The sequence below is a fragment of the Oncorhynchus mykiss genome, chromosome 2 (assembly GCF_057628025.1).
Source record: "Oncorhynchus mykiss isolate SJ-2025 chromosome 2, ASM5762802v1, whole genome shotgun sequence".
Classification (NCBI taxonomy): domain Eukaryota; kingdom Metazoa; phylum Chordata; class Actinopteri; order Salmoniformes; family Salmonidae; genus Oncorhynchus; species Oncorhynchus mykiss.
The window spans coordinates 101,631,173-101,652,287 of record NC_143023.1 but is presented as its reverse complement, the minus strand read 5'-3'; the positions used below and the strand labels follow the sequence as shown (position 1 = coordinate 101,652,287).

Sequence of the window (21,115 nt, the reverse complement as noted above, 5' to 3'; positions counted from 1 at the left end):
TGCATTCATTGAATTGTGGTTTTATATGCGTTAACGAGCACTACATTCAGTTTTATTTCTGAATATGGAGATGGGACTACACCACAGGATCAACAATGAACATGTTTTGGCAGTGTTGAGGACTTTTATTTTGAAAAGTGCACGCTGACTAGTACGTGATGCTGTAGTCCGTCAGAAACCACTGTCACCCAGTCCACACAGCATTTGATTTCTTTAACCTTTATTTAACTGGGCAAGTGGATACCATTTGGAGGGAGTCGACCGGTAAGCGTTCGTACCTCTCCCGAGGTAGTTGACGGTGTTTTATACCTGCGTTAGTGTGATGACTAGTTGTATAATATTATTACCAGGCTGTATGCGTTGCATTTATTTGTTGGGCCACTTTTGCAGCTCTGCTACTAGACGTTACCTGTTCGCGACAATAACCTTGAGAGTCCGTTTCATAAGCGCCTTGTCATGAGTAACTGTAGCCAACTAACGTTGTTTTAACGTCGTCAAATATCCGACCCGTTTCTCCAAAACCATTATTATTGTTATTAGCGGACGACGTTGTAAAACCCGTATTATCGGCATTATTCAACAGGGTTTTAAGAAATATATTACCTTCAACAGTGTTATCTTGTGATCAAGCCATCAATGTTTAGTGATTTTATTTTGGCTAACGGGTTAGCAATTAGCATGTTTGCCATTTCAGTGGAAATACTAACGTTTACTAGGATCAGCTTTTTCATAAGCAGGTTAGCAACAAACAAGTGTCCCGTATTATCGGCATACGGACCCCAGTTATTGACCACCTTCACTATTTTGTTCAATTAGAAAATATCTGTTTTTAATTTTGTACAAAGAAAGAGACCAGCCTGGGATCCTAAGGGATTACTAGCAGGTTGACTATAGTAAATATATTAGTTGACTTTCCAGTACAAATCACTTGTCTGTCCTACTTTATATTGCGTTGCCCGGTGCGCCCTCATGTAGGTTCTTCATCAACCTCTTCAGTGTTGGAACTAAATAATGTCTCTCTTTATTTTACACATTAATCTTATGGTTTGAGAAAGTTGATACGTTTAATACTAACATAAATTAGTATGCTGGATATTAAATGGTGTGTAAGTGTGTGGTCTGTCGCGCAGTCGAATTGTACAATACACAGCGCGTCCCACAAAATGTGTGTGTGTATACAGTTGATGTCGGAAGTGTACATACACCGTAGCCAAATTTAAACTCAGTTTTTCACAATTCCTGACATTTAATCCTAGTAAAAATACCCTGTCTTAGGTCAGTTAGGATCATTGCCTTTAAATCGTTTAACTTGGGTCAAAAGTTTCGGGTAGCCTTCCACAAGCTTCCCACAATAAGTTGGGTAAATTTTGGCCCATTCCTCCTGACAGAGCTGGTGTAACTGAGTCAGGTTTGTAAGCCTCCTTGCTCGCACATACGCTTTTTCAGTTCTGCCCACAAATTTTCTATAGGATTGAGGTCAGGGCTTTGTGATGGCCACTCCAATACCTTGACTTTGTTCTCCTTAAGCCATTTTGCCACAACTTTGGAAGTATGTTTGGGGTCATTGTCCATTTGGAAGACCCATTTGCCACCAAGCTTTAACTTCCTGACTGTCTAGATGTTGCTTCCATATATCCACATAATTTTCCATCCTCATGATGCCATCCATTTTGTGAAGTGCACCAGTCCCTCCTGCAGCAAAGCACCCCCACAACATGATACTGTCACTCCCGTTTTGAAATTTATCCCAAGGATGAACCAGACTTGTGGAGGTCTACAATTTTTTTTCTGAAGTCTTGGCTGATTTCTTTTGATTTTCCCATAATGTCAAGCATGAATTATAAGTGAAATAATCTCTGTAAACAATTTTTGGAAAAATTACTTGTGTCCTGCACAAAGTAGATGTCCTAACCGACTTGCCAAAACTATAGTTTGTTAACAAGAAATTTGTGGAGTGGTTGAAAAAATAATTTTAATGACTCCAACATAAGTGTATGTAAACTTCCGACTTCAACTGTATAATCAAGACGTTGACAAGACGGTTATAAATAATGTTTTTTAATTGAAATAATAGTGTCCTTCGAAATTTGCTTTCGTCAAATAATCCTCCATTTGCAGCCTTGCAGATCTTTGGCATTCCAATTTGTTGATGTAACGGATGTGAAATGGCTAGCTTAGTTAGCGGTGATGCGCGCTACATAGCGTTTCAATCGGTGACGTCACTTGCTCTGAGACCTTGAAGTAGTGGTTCCCCCTTTGCTCTGCAAGGGCCGCGGCTTTTGTGGAGCGATGGGTAACGATGCTTCGTGGGTGACTGTTGTTGACGTGTGCAGAGGGTCCCTGGTTCGCGCCCGGGTATGGGCGAGGGGACGGTCTAATGTTATACTGTTACATTGAGGTAGTCTGAAGTAGTGATGTTCGCAAACGAGTCGGCTTTTGTAAGTGAACGTTGGGATCCGGCTCGCATGTCAGAAAAGCCAAATCTTTTTATAAAAATCTTTTAAAAAAAATAAGATATGAATAATCAAAATATTTAAATAAATAGAATTTACTATTTGAAAGAACAAAAACAGTATAGGCCTAAATGCACAACTGTACACACATTTGATCTGACTGTCTGCTCAGACTAACAGCCTCCCCTGTTGTTCCTGTCAATCAGACGCAGTGTCAACCAATGAACCAACGATGTGTGAGGGAGGGCGGAGCCAACTCATTCACCGTCACACACTTAGCAACCGAGGAGAGAGAGAGGAAGGACAGCTGTTAAAACGAGTCGGAAGCACAGTAGCATTTGGATGCATTTTAATAATATAGACTATGTTAGAGCACAGCGTAGTATTTGCCAAAACAAAATCTCATAAAGTCGGTTCTACGCACAACCTACACCGGTATATGTGAACTGTGCACCCAACTGTGAAGCTAGCTGTAGCGGAGCTTCCAGAAACTAGCGGGCCTACTAGTGATAGTGGTGGACCCAGAACCTCCACACGTGGATATGTATCCACTCAGTCAAGTAGGCCTACTAGTGATAGTGGTGGAGATGTATCCACTCGGTCAAGTAGGCCTGCTAGTGATAGTAGTGGAGCCAGCACCTCCACACGTGGAGATGTATCCACTCAGTCAAGTAGGCCTACTAGTGATAGTGGTGGAACCAGCACCTCCACACGTGGAGATGTATCCACTCAGTCAAGTAGGCCTACTCCGCGACCCACAGCAACGCAGTCTTCTATGGACCAGTTTATGCCCAAGTCTATGTCTGTAGCAAAACAAGGCCAAATTGATATTGCATCGGCTAAAATGATTGCCAACGATTTCCAGCCATTTTCCATCGTGGAGGACAGAGGTTTTAGAAATTATAGCAATAGTCTAAATCCAATGTACACAATTCCAAACAGGAAAACCCTTTTAAAATCACTTATTCCACAACTGTATGAGAGCACACAGGCTTCAGTGCGGGAAAGAGTCCAAAAAGCTACTGCAGTTTGCCTTACCACTGACTGCTGGACATCAAGGGTAACCACTTCTTACACGTCACTTCATTGAAGATTTTTCGATGTCTAGCTGTCTTCCGGACTGCTTTGAGTTCAGCGACCGACACACCTCAGAGAACTTGGCAGAGGAACTGTTGAGAGTGGCCAGAGAACGGCAAGCAGCTAACGAAACCAAAGCCATGAAAATGTTTAAATGGACCCATCATCCATGTCTTTCCCACACAATCATCCTGATTGTAAGAGCTGCTCTGAGGGTGATGAAGTCCACTGTGGACGAAGTGAAATCAGCTGTGGAATACATCCACAGGAGCACAGTAGATGCTGAAAAACTAAACGTCTACACAACGCTAGATGGGAGATGCCTGAGCTGAGGCCTAAACAAGACTCCACTACAAGGTGGAATTCAACATTTTATATGTTGAAGTGGTTTCTTGAGTCAAAGGATGACATCATCTCTACCCTGGCCATTGTCAATGCACCTGTTGATGCTCTGACCCAAGAGGAATGGGAGGTGGTGGAGGAGGAGGAGTCCTGGAACCCTTTGAGCAGGTCACTATGGAGATCAGTGGAGAAAGGTACAGTAAGCAGCTATTTATTTAATCCAGTATTATATATGTAGATGAGCAGTAGATGAGAATGTAGTATCAGTAGACAAAACATGAACCTGAACTAATAAGTTACGGTTCTCTCTTTTCAGCTATGTGACAGCCTCAAAAACGATACTCCTGTGTCAGGGTCTGCAGCCAATCACAGCCGGCCGCCAGAGAGAAGCAAACGTAACCACAGGACATGTGACAGAGTTGATGGACACCCTCATCAATGGACAGGAAGATACACCGAATGGAATATAATATATATACACTTTGTTTATATACATTAAAAAGTTATACTTTAATAAATGCAAATGTTTAACAGCGTTCTTATTCATAACAAACCAAAGCATTTTTAAATACATTGTGGTTAAGGTAGAGTATGATTTCATTTAATAAATTAATTAGAATTGTTTTAACACCGATCGTAGTCAAACTATCGCAAACTGTTTGACTTGGAAAAAATACACACAAAAAAAATAAATTGAAAGAGCCGTTTGGGAGCCAAAAGAGCCGAAAGAGCTGGCTCTCTGAAAATAGCCTGAATGCCCATCACTAATCTGAAGAGATTTCACCCCATGTTTCCTGAGGCACCCCCCCACAAATTGGATTGGCTTGATGGGCACTTCTCTATAGGGTTGAGATCTGGTGACTGTGCTGGCCACTCCATTATAGACAGAATACCAGCTGACTGCTTCTTCCCTACATAGTTCTTGCATAGTTTAGAGCTGTGCTTTGGGTCATTTTCCTGTTGTAGGAGGAAATTGCCTCCAATTCAGCGTCGTCCACAGGGTATGGCATGGCGTTGCAAAATGGAGTGATGGCCTTCCTTCTTCAAGATCCCTTTTACCCTGTACAGATCTCCCACTTTATCACCACCAAAGCACCCCCCGACCATCACATTGCCTCCACCATGCTTCACAGACTGCGTCAAGCACTCCTCCAGCATCTTTTCATTTTTACAGCGTCTCACGAATGTTCTTCTTTGTGATCCGAACACCTCAAACGTAGATTCGTCTGTCCATAACACTTTTTTTCCCAATGTTCCTCGGTCCAGTGTCTGTGTTCTTTTGCCCATCTTAATCTTTTATTTTTATTGATCAGTCTGAGATGTGTATTTTTCTTTGCAACTCTGCCTACAAGGCCAGCATCCCAGATTCGCCTCTTCACTGTTGACGTTGAGACTTGTGTTTTGCGGTTACTATTTAATGAAGCTGCCAGTTGAGGACTTGTGAGTCCTCTGTTTCTCAAACTAGAAACTCTAATGTACTTGTCCTCTTGCTCAGTTGTGCACTGGGGCCTCCCACTCCTCTTTCTATTCTTGTTAGAGACAGTTTGCGCTGTTCTGTGAAGGGAGTAGGACACAACGTTGTACGAGATCTCACATGGAAAAGCCTCCATTTCCCAGAACAAGAATAGACTGACGAGTTTCAGAAGAAAGATCTTTGTTTCGTGCCATTTTGAGCCTGTAATCAAACCCACAAATGCTGATGCTCCAGATACTCAACTAGTCTAAAGAAGGCCAGTTTTATTGCTTCTTTAATGAGAACAACAGTTTTCAGCTGTGCTAACATAATTGCAAAAGTGTTTTCTAATGATCAATTAGCCTTTTTAAAACGATAAACTTGGATTAGCTAACACAACATGCCATTGGAACACAGGAGTGATGGTTGCTGATAATTGTTGTCTGTCTGTCTGTCTGCCTGCCTCTGTCTCTCTTTCCAGAACCATGACATCCCAGGTGCGACAGAACTTCCACCAGGAATGTGAGGCTGCCATCAACAGGCAGATCAACCTGGAACTGTATGCTTCTTATGTATACCTGTCTATGGTGAGTTATCCACCTGCTAGGCCCTTACCTGTCTATGGTGAGTTATCCACCTGCTAGGCCCTTACCTGTCTATGGTGAGTTATCCACCTGCTAGGCCCTTACCTGTCTATGGTGAGTTATCCACCTGCTAGACCCTTACCTGTCTATGGTGATTTATCCACCTGCTAGGCCCTTACCTGTCTATGGTGAGTTATCCATCTGCTAGGCCCTTACCTGTCTATGGTGAGTTATCCACCTGCTGGACCCTTACCTGTCTATGGTGAGTTATCCACCTGCTGGACCCTTACCTGTCTATGGTGAGTTATCCACCTGCTAGGCCCTTACCTGTCTATGGTGAGACCAATAGTTATCCACCTTCTAGGCCCTTACCTGTCTATGGTGAGTTATCCACCTGCTAGGCCCTTACCTGTCTATGGTGAGTTATCCACCTGCTAGGCCCTTACCTGTCTATGGTGAGTTATCCACCTGCTAGGCCCTTACCTGTCTATGGTGAGTTATCCACCTGCTAGACCCTTACCTGTCTATGGTGAGACCAATAGTTATCCACCTGCTAGGCCCTTACCTGTCTATGGTGAGTTATCCACCTGCTAGGCCCTTACCTGTCTATGGTGAGTTATCCACCTGCTAGGCCCTTACCTGTCTATGGTGAGTTATCCACCTGCTAGACCCTTACCTGTCTATGGTGAGTTATCCACCTGCTAGGCCCTTACCTGTCTATGGTGAGTTATCCACCTGCTGGACCCTTACCTGTCTATGGTGATTTATCCACCTGCTGGACCTTTACCTGTCTATGGTGAGACCAATAGTTATCCACCTGCTGGACCCTTACCTGTCTATGGTGAGTTATCCACCTGCTAGACCCTTACCTGTCTATGGTGAGTTATCCACCTGCTAGGCCCTTACCTGTCTATGGTGAGTTATCCACCTGCTAGGCCCTTACCTGTCTATGGTGAGTTATCCACCTGCTGGACCCTTACCTGTCTATGGTGAGTTATCCACCTGCTAGGCCCTTACCTGTCTATGGTGAGTTATCCACCTGCTGGACCCTTACCTGTCTATGGTGAGTTATCCACCTGCTAGGCCCTTACCTGTCTATGGTGAGTTATCCACCTGCTAGACCCTTACCTGTCTATGGTGAGTTATCCACCTGCTAGGCCCTTACCTGTCTATGGTGAGTTATCCATCTGCTAGGCCCTTACCTGTCTATGGTGAGTTATCCACCTGCTGGACCCTTACCTGTCTATGGTGAGTTATCCACCTGCTGGACCCTTACCTGTCTATGGTGAGTTATCCACCTGCTAGGCCCTTACCTGTCTATGGTGAGTTATCCACCTGCTAGACCCTTACCTGTCTATTGTGAGACCAATAGTTATCCACCTGCTAGGCCCTGACCTGTCTATGGTGAGTTATCCACCTGCTGGACCCTTACCTGTCTACGGTGAGTTATCCACCTGCTAGGCCCTTACCTGTCTACGGTGAGTTATCCACCTGCTAGGCCCTTACCTGTCTATGGTGAGTTATCCACCTGCTAGACCCTTACCTGTCTATGGTGAGTTATCCACCTGCTAGGCCCTTACCTGTCTATGGTGAGTTATCCACCTGCTAGGCCCTTACCTGTCTATGGTAAGTTATCCACCTGCTAGGCCCTTACCTGTCTATAGTGAGTTATCCACCTGCTAGGCCCTTACCTGTCTATAGTGAGTTATCCACCTGCTAGGCCCTTACCTGTCTATGGTGAGACCAATAGTTATCCACCTGCTGGACCCTTACCTGTCTATGGTGAGTTATCCACCTGCTAGGCCCTTACCTGTCTATGGTAAGTTATCCACCTGCTAGGCCCTTACCTGTCTATAGTGAGTTATCCATCTGCTAGGCCCTTACCTGTCTATGGTAAGTTATCCACCTGCTAGGCCCTTACCTGTCTATGGTGAGTTATCCACCTGCCAGGCCCTTACCTGTCTATGGTGAGTTATCCACCTTCTAGGCCCTTACCTGTCTATGGTGAGTTATCCACCTGTTAGGCCCTTACCTGTCTATGGTGAGTTATCCACCTGCTGGACCCTTACCTGTCTATGGTGAGTTATCCACCTGCTAGGCCCTTACCTGTCTATGGTGAGTTATCCACCTGCTAGGCCCTTACCTGTCTATGGTGAGTTATCCACCTGCTGGACCCTTACCTGTCTATGGTGAGTTATCCACCTGCTAGGCCCTTACCTGTCTATGGTGAGTTATCCACCTGCTAGGCCCTTACCTGTCTATGGTGAGACCAATAGTTATCCACCTGCTAGACCCTTACCTGTCTATGGTGAGTTATCCACCTGCTAGACCCTTACCTGTCTATGGTGAGTTATCCACCTGCTAGGCCCTTACCTGTCTATGGTGAGTTATCCACCTGCTAGGCCCTTACCTGTCTATGGTGAGTTATCCACCTGCTAGGCCCTTACCTGTCTATGGTGAGACCAATATTTATCCACCTGCTGGACCTTTACCTGTCTATGGTGAGATCAATAGTTATCCACCAGCTGGACCTTTACCTGTCTATGGTGAGATCAATAGTTATCCACCAGCTGGACCTTTACCTGTCTATGGTGAGTTATCCACCTGCTGGACCCTTACCTGTTTATGGTGAGACCAATAGTTATCCACCAGCTAGGCCCTTACCTGTCTATGGTGAGTTATCCACCTGCTAGGCCCTTACCTGTCTATGGTGAGTTATCCACCTGCTAGACCCTTACCTGTCTATGGTGAGACCAATAGTTATCCACCTGCTAGACCCTTACCTGTCTATGGTGAGTTATCCACCTGCTAGGCCCTTACCTGTCTATGGTGAGTTATCCACCTGCTAGACCCTTACCTGTCTATGGTGAGACCAATATTTATCCACCTGCTGGACCCTTACCTGTCTATGGTGAGACCAATAGTTATCCACCTGCTGGACCCTTACCTGTCTATGGTGAGACCAATAGTTATCCACCTGCTGGACCCTTACCTGTCTATGGTGAGTTATCCACCTGCTAGGCCCTTACCTGTCTATGGTGAGTTATCCACCTGCTAGGCCCTTACCTGTCTATGGTGAGTTATCCACCTGCTGGACCCTTACCTGTCAATGGTGAGTTATCCACCTGCTGGACCCTTACCTGTCTATGGTGAGTTATCCACCTGCTAGGCCCTTACCTGTCTATGGTGAGTTATCCACCTGCTAGGCCCTTACCTGTCTATGGGGAGTTATCCACCTGCTGGACCCTTACCTGTCTATGGTGAGACCAATAGTTATCCACCTGCTGGACCCTTACCTGTCTATGGTGAGACCAATAGTTATCCACCTGCTGGACCCTTACCTTTCTATGGTGAGTTATCCACCTGCTAGACCCTTACCTGTCTATGGTGAGTTATCCACCTGCTAGACCCTTACCTGTCTATGGTGAGTTATCCACCTGCAAGGGCCTTACCTGTCTATGGTGAGACCAATAGTTATCCACCTGCTGGACCCTTACCTGTCTATGGTGAGTTATCCACCTGCTGGACCCTTACCTGTCTATGGTGAGTTATCCACCTGCTAGGCCCTTACCTGTCTATGGTGAGTTATCCACCTGCTGGACCCTTACCTGTCTATGGTGAGTTATCCACCTGCTGGACCCTTACCTGTCTATGGTGAGTTATCCACCTTCTAGACCCTTAATTGTCTATGGTGAGTTATCCACCTGCTGGACCCTTACCTGTCTATGGTGAGTTATCCACCTGCTAGGCCCTTACCTGTCTATGGTGAGACCAATAGTTATCCACCTGCTGGACCCTTACCTGTCTATGGTGAGACCAATAGTTATCCACCTGCTGGACCCTTACCTTTCTATGGTGAGTTATCCACCTGCTAGACCCTTACCTGTCTATGGTGAGTTATCCACCTGCTAGACCCTTACCTGTCTATGGTGAGTTATCCACCTGCAAGGGCCTTACCTGTCTATGGTGAGACCAATAGTTATCCACCTGCTGGACCCTTACCTGTCTATGGTGAGTTATCCACCTGCTGGACCCTTACCTGTCTATGGTGAGTTATCCACCTGCTAGGCCCTTACCTGTCTATGGTGAGTTATCCACCTGCTGGACCCTTACCTGTCTATGGTGAGTTATCCACCTGCTAGACCCTTAATTGTCTATGGTGAGTTATCCACCTGCTGGACCCTTACCTGTCTATGGTGAGTTATCCACCTGCTAGGCCCTTACCTGTCTATGGTGAGACCAATAGTTATTCACCTGCTGGACCCTTACCTGTCTATGGTGAGTTATCCACCTGCTAGACCCTTAATTGTCTATTTGGGATTGGATCGCAAGTCAAATGAGAATGGGTTCAATTTGGGATTGGATCGCAAGTCAAATGAGAATGGGTTCAATTTGGGATTGGATCGCATGTCAAATGAGAATGGGTTCAATTTGGGATTGGATCGCAAGTCAAATGAGAAATTGGATCAATTCTCATGTTTGCTCTTTACATCTCTAGCACAGGGAGACATGAGTTAAAGGAATTTAGACTATATCTAATAATTAACTATTTTAACTATAGAACATTTCATACAGGCAAACTACAACTCAAAGTTCTGCAGGATGGTGTTGGCCATTTGACCTGTTAGTGACACTTCCACTTTTGTCTGGTACGTGTTTTTTTTCTAGGGCTACTACTTTGACAGAGACGACAAATCCCTGCCCAATTTTTCCAAGTTCTTCCTGACTCAGTCCAAGGAGGAGAAGGAGCATGCTGAGAAACTGATGAGTCAACAGAACCAGAGAGGAGGACGCATCTTTCTCCAGGACATCAGGGTATAAATAAACTCAACAGCACTACCGGGGGTTATGTTACCTTATACAAGGCTTCATATTGATTAGACTAGGGGCAATTTTGCCTTCTCTTGTCTGAACATTTAAGTCCACATAATATATGCCACTAACAGGGTGCGTCGCCACTAACAGGGTGCGTCGCCACTAACAGGGTGCGTCGCCACTAACAGGGTGCGTCGCCACTAGCAGGGTGCGTCGCCACTAGCAGGGTGCGTCGCCACTAGCATAGCAGGGTGCGTCGCCACTAGCAGGGTGCGTCGCCACTAGCAGGGTGCGTCGCCACTAGCAGGGTGCGTCGCCACTAGCAGGGTGCGTCGCCACTAGCAGGGTGCGTCGCCACTAGCAGGGTGCGTCGCCACTAACAGGGTGCGTCGCCACTAAACGGGTGCGTCGCCACTAACAGGGTGCGTCGCCACCAGCCGGGTTTGGTACAGAGCACAGGACATGGTCTGGTTAGGGTTGTCTGATACACAGAGCCCAGGACCTCGTCTGGTTAGGGTTGTCTGATACACAGAGCCCAGGACCTCGTCTGGTTAGAGTTGTCTGATACACAGAGCCCAGGACCAGGCAACATTGGTGGACAGGTACTGAAGTGATTTGCAGAGCAACTCACTGGCATTTTCCATCACATTTTGCTTTTGTCACTCGAGCGGCGGAAGGTGCCTGAACTCTGGAAGCATGCTACTGTAGTTCCTGTGGCCAGAAGGTGCCTGAACTCTGGAAGCATGCTACTGTAGTTCCTGTGGCCAGAAGGTGCCTGAACTCTGGAAGCATGCTACTGTAGTTCCTGTGGCCAGAAGGTGCCTGAACTCTGGAAGCATGCTACTGTAGTTCCTGTGGCCAGAAGGTGCCTGAACTCTGGAAGCATGCTACTGTAGTTCCTGTGGCCAGAAGGTGCCTGAACTCTGGAAGCATGCTACTGTAGTTCCTGTGGCCAGAAGGTGCCTGAACTCTGGAAGCATGCTACTGTAGTTCCTGTGGCCAGAAGGTGCCTGAACTCTGGAAGCATGCTACTGTAGTTCCTGTGGCCAGAAGGTGCCTGAACTCTGGAAGCATGCTACTGTAGTTCCTGTGGCCAGAAGGTGCCTGAACTCTGGAAGCATGCTACTGTAGTTCCTGTGGCCAGAAGGTGCCTGAACTCTGGAAGCATGCTACTGTAGTTCCTGTGGCCAGAAGGTGCCTGAACTCTGGAAGCATGCTACTGTAGTTCCTGTGGCCAGAAGGTGCCTGAACTCTGGAAGCATGCTACTGTAGTTCCTGTGGCCAGAAGCAAATCCCACAAGCTGCTAAATTACTTCAGACCAGTGGTACTGACATCCCTGGTAATGAAATGCATTGTCAGGTTGAGAACTCTGTGGACTCCTACAGAATGTACTGTCAGGTGGATAACTCCCTGGACCCCCTACAGAATGTATTGTCAGGTGGAGAACTCCCTGGACCCCCACAGAATGTACTGTCAGGTGGAGAACTCCCTGGACCCCCACAGAATGTATTGTCAGGTGGAGAACTCCCTGGACCCCTTACAGAATGTACTGTCAGGTGGAGAACTCCCTGGACCCCCTACAGAATGTATTGGCAGGTGGAGAACTCCCTGGACCCCCTACAGAATGTACTGTCAGGTGGAGAACTCCCTGGACCCCTACAGAATGTATTGTCAGGTGGAGAACTCCCTGGACCCCTTACAGAATGTATTGTCAGATGGAGAACTCCCTGGACCCCCTACAGAATGTACTGTCAGGTGGAGAACTCCCTGGACCCCCTACAGAATGTACTGTCAGGTTGAGAACTCCCTGGACCCCTACAGAATGTACTGTCAGGTAGAGAACTCCCTGGACCCCTACAGAATGTACTGTCAGGTAGAGAACTCCCTGGACCCCTACAGAATGTACTGTCAGGTAGAGAACTCCCTGGACCCCCTACAGGATGCATTGTCAGGTGGAGAACTCCCTGGACCCCCTACAGAATGTACTGTCAGGTGGAGAACTCTTCCTTCACCTGAATGTCTTGGTCATTGACTTTTAGAAGGCACCCACTGAACCTCATACCCACTCTGGCCAGGGGCAATGGCATTGAGCTGGTCAGTACCTATACGTATCTGGGAACTGTGCTGGACAAAAAGTTGGCCTTTTGAGGAGAACACTGACTCCCTCTGTAAAATGGGGGACAGCAACAACTCTCTTTATTGAATCAGTGTTGATGTTTAATGGTGTTCTGGTTTGGTAATCTTGTTGAGGAGCACTAACAGTATCCTAGACTGTCCTGATTAAGCCCTCTTTGCTGATCTTTGAGCTCCTCCCCTAGGTTTGTTGTTTTAGACTCCCAAACTCAAGAGCAACAGATCTTTTCACAATGACTGTTCCTTTTGACTGATCTAAGACTGATGCAATGACTGATCCTTTTGACTGATCTAAGACCGATGCAATGACTGTTCATTTTGACTGATCTAAGACTGATGCAATGACTGATCCTTTTGACTGATCTAAGACCGATGCAATGACTGTTCCAAGACTGATGCAACGACTGTTCCTTTTGACTGATCTAAGACTGATTCAACGACTTCCTTTTTAATGATTTAATGACTTGTTCCTTTTGACTGATTCAATGACTGATTCTAAGACTGCAACCGATCATTATTGATTTATCTTATGTGTATATCTGTTATGGTCCCTGTTGTTAATGCTGTTTTTACTGTTGAACACTGACTGCACAACACATGTCCTAATTGGGACAATAAAGAGATTTATTGATTGATAGGTTCAACATATTGCCTGGATATTCATCATTAGAATCAACTTTTTCTCTGTATGTTTCAGAAACCTGACAGAGATGAGTGGGGCAGTGGGTTGGAGGCCTTGGAGTGTGCCCTACAGCTGGAGAAGAGTGTCAACCAGTCTCTACTGGACCTGCACAAAGTAGCCGTAGAGCACAATGACCCGCACGTGAGTTACAAACACAGTTCATGGGGACAGTTTCCAGGACACCAATTGAGCTTAGTCACAGACTAAAAAGAACTTTCAATTTTCAAGTAAGGTTCTCTTGTGAGCATGCTTTTTAGCAGGGTTGGGGTCAATTCCATTTTAATTCGAGTCCATTCAGAGAGTAAACCAAATTCCGATTCCACATTTCAAATCAAATTATATTTGTCACATGCGCCGAATATAACAGTGAAATGCTTACTTTACAAGCCCTTAAACAACAATGCAGTTCAAGAAATAGTTAAGAAAATATTTACTAAATAAACTAAAGTAAGATTACATAACAATAACGAGGCTATATACAGGGGGTACCGTAACCGAGTCAATATGTAGAGGTAATTTGTACATGTAGGTAGGGGAAAATAAACAACGAGTAGCAGCAGTGTAAAAACGAAAGGGGGTCAATGTAAATAGTCTGGTTGGCCATTTGATTAATTGTTCAGCAGTCTTATGGCTTGGGGGTAGAAGCTGTTTAGGAGCCTTTTGGACCTAGACTTGGTGCTCCGGTACCGCTTGTCGTGCGGTAGCAGAGAGAACAGTCTATGACTTGGATGACTGGAGTCTTTGAAACATTTTTGGGCCTTCCTCTGACACCGCCTGATGTAGAGGTCCTGGATTGCAGGAGCTTGGCCCAGTGATGTATTGGGCCGTACACACTACCCTCTGTAGTGCCATGCGGTCGGGTGCCGAGCAGTTGCCATACCAGGCGGTGATGCAACCATGCTTTTGATGGTGCAGCTGTAGAATTTCTTGAGGATCCTGGGGCCAATGCCAAATATTTTCAATCTCCTGAAAAGGTTTTGTCTTGCCCTGTTCACGACTGTCTTGGTGTGTTTGGACCATGATAGTTCGTTGGTGATGTGGACACCAAAGAACTTAAAACTCTTGACCTGCTCCGACCCGGCCTGTTCTGCCCTCATTTTCCGACAGTCCACGATCAGGTCCTTTGTCTTGCTCGCATTGATGGAGAAGTTGTTGTCCTGGCACCACACTGCCAGGTCTCTGACCTTCCTATAAGCTGTCTCATCGCTGTCGCTGATCAGGCCTACCACTGGTGTTGTCAGCAAACTTAATGAGGGTGTACGACTTGTGCCAGGCCACGAAGTCATGGATGAACTGGGAGTACAGGAGGGGACTAAGCACACACCCCTGAGGGTCCCCGGTGTTGAGGAGCAGCGTGGCAGATGTGTTGTTGCCTACCCTTACCACCTGGGGGTGGCCCGTCAGGAAGTCCAGGATCCAGATGCAGAGGGAGGTGTTTAGTATCAGAGTCTTTAGCTTGATGAGCTTTGTGGGCACTGGTGTTGATCGCTGAGCTGTGGTCAATGAACAGCATTCTCACATAGGTGTTCCTTTTGTCCAGGTGGGAAAGAGCAGTGTGGAGTGCGATTGAGATTGCATCATCTGTGGATCTGTTGGGGTGGTATGCGAATTGGAGTGGGTCTAGGGTTTCCGGGATGATGGTGTTGATGTGAACCATGACCAGCCTTTGAAAGCACTTCATAGCTACCGACGTTGAGTGTTACAGGACGGTAGTCGTTTAGGCAGGTTACCTTTGCATTCTTTGGTACAGGGACTATAATGGTCTGCTTGAAACATGTAGGTATTACAGACTTGATCAGGTCAGTGAAGACATTTGCCACTTGGTCCGCGCATGCTCTGAGTACAACGCCCTGGTAATCCGTCAGGCCCCGCGGACTTGTGAATGTTGACCACATCGGCTACGGAAAGCGTGATCACAGTCATCCGGAACAGCTGGTGCTCTCATGCATGCTTCAGTGTTGCTTGCCTCGAAGCAAGCATAAAAGGCATTTACCTCGTATTGTAGGCTCGCGTCACTGGGCAGCTCACGGCTGCGTTTCCCTTTGTAGTCTGTAATAGTTTGCAAGACCTGCCACATCTGACAAGCGTCAGAGCCGGTGTAGTAGGAGGCAATCTTAGTCCTGTATTGACGCTTTGCCTGTTTGATGGTTTGTTGGAGGGCATAGCAGGATTTCTGTTTGGATTAGTGTCCCACTCCTTGAAAGTGGCAGCTCTAGCCTTTAGCTGGATGCGGATGTCGCCTGTAATCCATGGCTTCTGGTTGGGATATGTACGTACAGTCACTGTGAGGATGAAGTCCTTGATGCACTTATTGATGAAGCCAATGACTGAGGTGGTATACTCCTCACTGCCATTGGATGAATCGAGGAAAATATTCCAGTCAGTGCTACAAAACAGTCCTATAGCGTAGCATCCTCGTTATCTGACCACTTCCATATTGAGTGAGTCACAGGTACTTCCTGCTTTAGTTTTTGCTTGTAAGGAGGATTCAGGAGGATGGAATTATGGTCAGATTTGCCAAATGGAGGGCAAGGGAAAGCTTTGTACGTGTCTGTGTGTGGAGTAGAGCCTAGAGTGTGTGGAGTAAAGCCTAGAGTGTGTGGAGTAAAGCCTAGAGCCTAGAATGGGTGGAGTAAAGCCTAGAGTTTATTTTTACATCTGGTTGCACATGTGACATGCTGGTAGAAATTAGGTTAAATGGATTTAAGTTCTGGATGAGCGTTTTCCTGTTTGCTTATGGCCTTATACAGCTTATTGAGTGCGGTCTTAGGGTGGTAAATAGACAGCTACGAATAATATAGATGAGAACTCTCTTGGAACTCTCTTGGTAGATAGTGTGGTCTACAGCTTATCATGAGGTACTCTACCTCAGGCGAGTAATACCTCGAGACTTCTTTAATATTAGACATCGCGCACCAGCTGTTATTGAGAAATAGACAAACACTCCCACCACTCGCCTTACCAGACGTAGCTGCTCTGTCCTGCCGATGGACGGAAAACACAGCCAGCTCTATATTATCTGTGTCGTCGTTCAGCCACGACTTGGTGAAACATAAGTTGTTACAGTTGTTAATGTCCCATTGTTAGGATAGTCTCGAACCGGAGATCTAGTTTATTCTCCAGTGGTTGGCCAATAGAACCGATGGTAGTGGGGATTTACTCAGTCGCCTCCGAATCCTCACAAGGCACCTCGACCTTTGCCCTCTGTATTTCCGTCTTTTCTTCACGCGAATGACGGGGATTTGGGCCTGGTCTCCGGGAAGCAGTATATCCTTTGCGTCGGACTCATAAAAATAAATCTTTGTCCAGTTCGAGGTGAGGCGATTGCTGTTCTGATTTCCAGCAGCTCTTTTTGGTCATAAGAGACGGTAGCAGCAACTTTATGTACAAAATATGTTACAAAACAATGTCAAAAAACACTAAATAGCACAGTTGGTTAGGAGTCCAATAAAACACCATCCTCTCCACCGCCATTATATATTTTCCTCATTGAAGAGAATTGGAATTGAAATTTCAGTGTTCTTCCTTAATTGGCTGGAATTTAAATGGAATGGACTCCAACCTTGCTGTTTATAGCCTGGATGCTTAATCTGTGTGGGAAAAATCTGGGAAAAAACCCAGTGTCTGTTTGGAGATTTTATTTTTTTCCTAATGACCGAAACAAAAACCTTTCCTCCCTCAGATGTGTGACTTCATAGAGACCCACTATCTGGATGAGCAGGTCAAGTCTATCAAGGAGCTGAGTGACTGGGTCACCAACCTGCGTCGCATGGGTGCCCCTCAGAACGGCATGGCAGAGTACCTCTTCGACAAACACACCCTGGGGAAGGAGTAGCAGCTGAACATCCCGTCTTTTACTAGGGTCGTGTTCATTAGGGCACACTGTAGCAAAATACGTTGAAACAGGAAACGGCCATTTCTTATTGGATAAATTCAGATTGTAGTACCTCACAGTTTCAGCCCGTTTTGTGACGAATGAACACAACCCATTTTCCCGCCTGCTGGTCAATTTTTCATGTTTGGTCTGTCCTTACGACTGGTAATCTTCTAGTATCATAGATATGCTGGCTTTAAAGACCAAAATGACCAGAAGCCATTGCTCTATTTACATGACTGCTCTATATCGTGATTTACTTTTTCTATGATCTCCCGAAGCTGACTTCCAGGCTGTTTGTGCTATCATACCAACTCCTTGTCATTCAGTTTGGCTTGACAAAGACAGCACAAACAGATCTGGGACCAGGAAAAATATAGCCTATGTTTACCTACACTATGTGTCCGTTACAATTGACATGTTTTGCCAAAATAAAGACTTAACTGCTCCCTAGAGATATCTCGTAGCTTAGTGGAGTTTAAAAGTGAGACTGTGGTGAGTAGGACCACGTAACTTTTGTTTCTCTCTAATGCGTTTCACATTTAATTTGTGAAGCCAATATTGAGTGATTGTAGGAAAGACGTTACTTAAAATACCTTTTCCATTCTATTATGTCTACACAGTTCATTAATTGGCCATTTTAATGAAATTATGTCTATATTTTGGAATTTGGTCTGTGTCTCTTATCTATTGTAAGGTGATGTATGATGATAAACATTTGAATCACTGTGTGTGTGTTGACTGTTTCAGTATTAGGAGGGTCAGATGTTCATAGCCCAGTGGTTAGAGTGTTGGACTAGTAACCGGAAGGTTGCAAGTTCAAACCCCCGAGCTGAAAAGGTACAAATCTGTCGTTCTGCCCCTGAACAGGCAGTTAACCCACTGTTCCTAGGCCGTAATTGAAAATAAGAATTTGTTCTTAACTGACTTGCCTAGTTAAATAAAGGTAAAATAAAAATTACATAAGCAAAACAAATTGGATATTTTTTGGAAGGTTCATATTTATTACAGAGCAAAACATCCAAAATATGGCTACTACTCTATACACAGTATCATTCAGGGCAAGACAATATATGTACATATATATTTTTTTAATACAGTACTTCCTATTCATATGACCACTTGGGCAATGTGTTACGCCCTCACTCATAGGGTTGCAAAATACTGGTAACTGTTCCCAGATTCCTGAGTGTTCTAGATATCCTGGTTAGGGGGATTCTCTATTTCCTGCTTAATCCCTCCCAGAGTTCTATAAAACCTGGGAATTTGGGGAAAGTTTCCTGCAACCCTACGAACTACTCATTACAGAGACTTCTAGAACGACACCTGTTTCAAAACGTTTATATTGTACTGGGATTTCGTAACGTGTCGTGTCATGTTGTCAGGCTAATTGATCCCCGTTGAGTAAATTATTCTAGTAGTGTATAGAATAGATATGAGGGGGGATCAGATCTGTAGTGTATAGAATAGATATGAGGGGGGATCAGATCTGTATTGTATAGAATAGATATGATGGGGGATCAGATCTGTAGTGTATAGAATAGATATGATGGGGGATCAGATCTGTAGTGTATAGAATAGATATGAGGGGGATCAGATCTGTAGTGTATAGAATAGATATGATGGGGGATCAGATCTGTAGTGTATAGAATAGATATGAGGGGGATCAGATCTGTAGTGTATAGAATAGATATGAGGGGGATCAGATCTGTAGTGTATAGAATAGATATGAGGGAGGATCAGATCTGTAGTGTATAGAATAGATATGAGGGGGGATTAGATCTGTAGTGTATAGAATAGATATGAGGGGGGATCAGATCTGTAGTGTATAGAATAGATATGAGGGGGATCAGATCTGTAGTGTATAGAATAGATATGAGGGGGATCAGATCTGTAGTGTATAGAATAGATATGAGGGGGATCAGATCTGTATTGTATAGAATAGATATGAGGGGGGATCAGATCTGTATTGTATAGAATAGATATGAGGGGGATCAGATCTGTAGTGTATAGAATAGATATGAGGGGGATCAGATCTGTAGTGTATAGAATAGATATGAGGGGGGATCAGATCTGTAGTGTATAGAATAGATATGAGGGGGATCAGATCTGTAGTGTATAGAATAGATATGAGGGGGATCAAATCAGTGGTTGAGACCAAGAGGGTTCCCTATTCCTTCCTTTTCTAGAGCTGCTAGACAAATAGACACCAGCCTTGGGGTGCGTAAGAAACGGATGATTACAATATAGCAGAAACTAGGGTTGCATAATTCTCAGGTCACTGGGGTCTTCCACTGTCATTTTTCAACCTCTCTCTGACCCAGTCTGGAATATCTACATGTTTCAAGCAGACCACGATCATCCCTGGGCCTAAGAACGCCAGAATAACCTGCCTACGACACTATCAACATATATCAACATACAGCTGGCAGGATAGAACAGCGGCAAGAGGACTATGTCTTTTTGTAAATAACAGCCGGTGCACGATATCTAAGGAAGTCTCGAGCTATTACTCGCCTGAGGTAGAGTATCTCATGATAAACTGTAGACCACACTACCTACCCAGAGAGTTTTCATCTGTATTCTTCGTAACTGTTTACATACCACCACAGACTGAGGCTGGCACTAACACAGCATTGAATGAGATGTATTCCGCTGTAAGAAAACGCTCACCAAGAGGTGGCGCTCCTAGTAGCCAGGGACTTTAATGCAGAGAAACTTGAAGCCATTTTACAAAATTTCTATCAGCATGTTACACGTGCAACCAGAGGAAAAAACTCGAGATCACCTTTGCTCCACACACAGAGACGCATACAAAGCTCTCCCTCACCCTCCATTTGGCAAATCTGACCATAATTCCATCCTCCTGATTCCTGCTTTCAAGCAAAAATTAAAGCAGAAAGCACCAGTGACTAGATCAATAAAAAAGTGGTCAGATGAAGCAGATGCTAAACTACAGGACTGTTTTGCACAGACTGGAATATGTTCCGGGATTCCTCCGATGGCATTGAGGAGCATACCACATCAGTCATTGGCTTCATCAATAAGTGCATCGATGAAGTCGTCCCCACAGTGACCGTACATACCCCATCCAGAAGCCATGGGTTACATGCAACATCCGCACTGAGCTAAAGGCTAGAGCTGCCGCTTTCAAGAAGCAGGACTCTAACCCTGAAGCTTATAAGAAATCCCGCAATGCCCTCTGACAAACCATCAAACAGGCAAAGCGTCAATACAGGACTAAGATTGAATCATACTATACCAGCTCTGACGCTCGTCGGATGTGGCAGAGTTTGCAAAACATTACAGACATTACTACGAAAGGAAGCACAGCCGAGAGCTGCCCAGTGACACGAGCCTACAGGACGAGCTCAACTACTTCTATGCTCGCTTTGAGGCAAATAACACAAACATGCATGAGATCACCAGCTGTTCTGGAAGACTTTGATCACGCTCTCGGCAGCAGATGTGAATAAGACCAAAGGAACACCTACAGTATGTGAGAATGCTGTTCATTGACTACAGCTCAGCGTTCAACACCATAGCTCCTTTCAAGCTCATCACTAAGCTAAGGATCCTGGGACTGAACATCTTCCTCACTGGGGCTAAGCTGCCTGTCATCCAGAACATCTAATCCAGGCGGTGTCAGAGGAAGGCCCAAAATATTGTCAAAGACTCCAGCCACCCAAGTTAGACTCTTC

The 21,115-nt window shown here is 45.3% G+C and overlaps 1 protein-coding gene across 3 annotated transcripts; it reads left to right on the top strand.

The window, feature by feature from the left end:
* Nucleotides 1-50: 50 nt before the first annotated feature.
* fth1b (ferritin heavy chain 1b) lies at nucleotides 51-18,141 on the top strand. 3 transcript variants are annotated; one of them, XM_036961181.2, is made up of 5 exons: nucleotides 51-264; nucleotides 5,807-5,912; nucleotides 10,578-10,724; nucleotides 13,556-13,681; nucleotides 17,223-18,141. In XM_036961181.2, the coding sequence occupies exons 2-5, from the start codon at nucleotides 5,811-5,813 to the stop codon at nucleotides 17,373-17,375; spliced, it is 528 nt and encodes a 175-aa protein (XP_036817076.1). In that variant the 5' UTR covers nucleotides 51-264; nucleotides 5,807-5,810; the 3' UTR covers nucleotides 17,376-18,141. The 3 variants fall into 3 exon arrangements, with proteins under 3 accessions (XP_036817076.1, XP_036817082.1, XP_090070565.1); XM_036961187.2 differs by having other exon boundaries at nucleotides 147-288; XM_090214439.1 differs by lacking the exon at nucleotides 51-264 and having other exon boundaries at nucleotides 5,806-5,912.
* Nucleotides 18,142-21,115: the final 2,974 nt, after the last annotated feature.

Excerpts from the sequence above, each read along its gene's own strand:
- fth1b (XM_036961181.2), top strand. The coding sequence starts at position 5,811 with ATGACATCCCAGGTGCGACAGAACTTCCACCAGGAATGTGAGGCTGCC. Across the intron at positions 5,913-10,577 it reads CTTATGTATACCTGTCTATG|GGCTACTACTTTGACAGAGA; the intron begins GTGAGTTATCCA and ends TTTTTTTTCTAG. Across the intron at positions 10,725-13,555 it reads TCTTTCTCCAGGACATCAGG|AAACCTGACAGAGATGAGTG; the intron begins GTATAAATAAAC and ends TGTATGTTTCAG.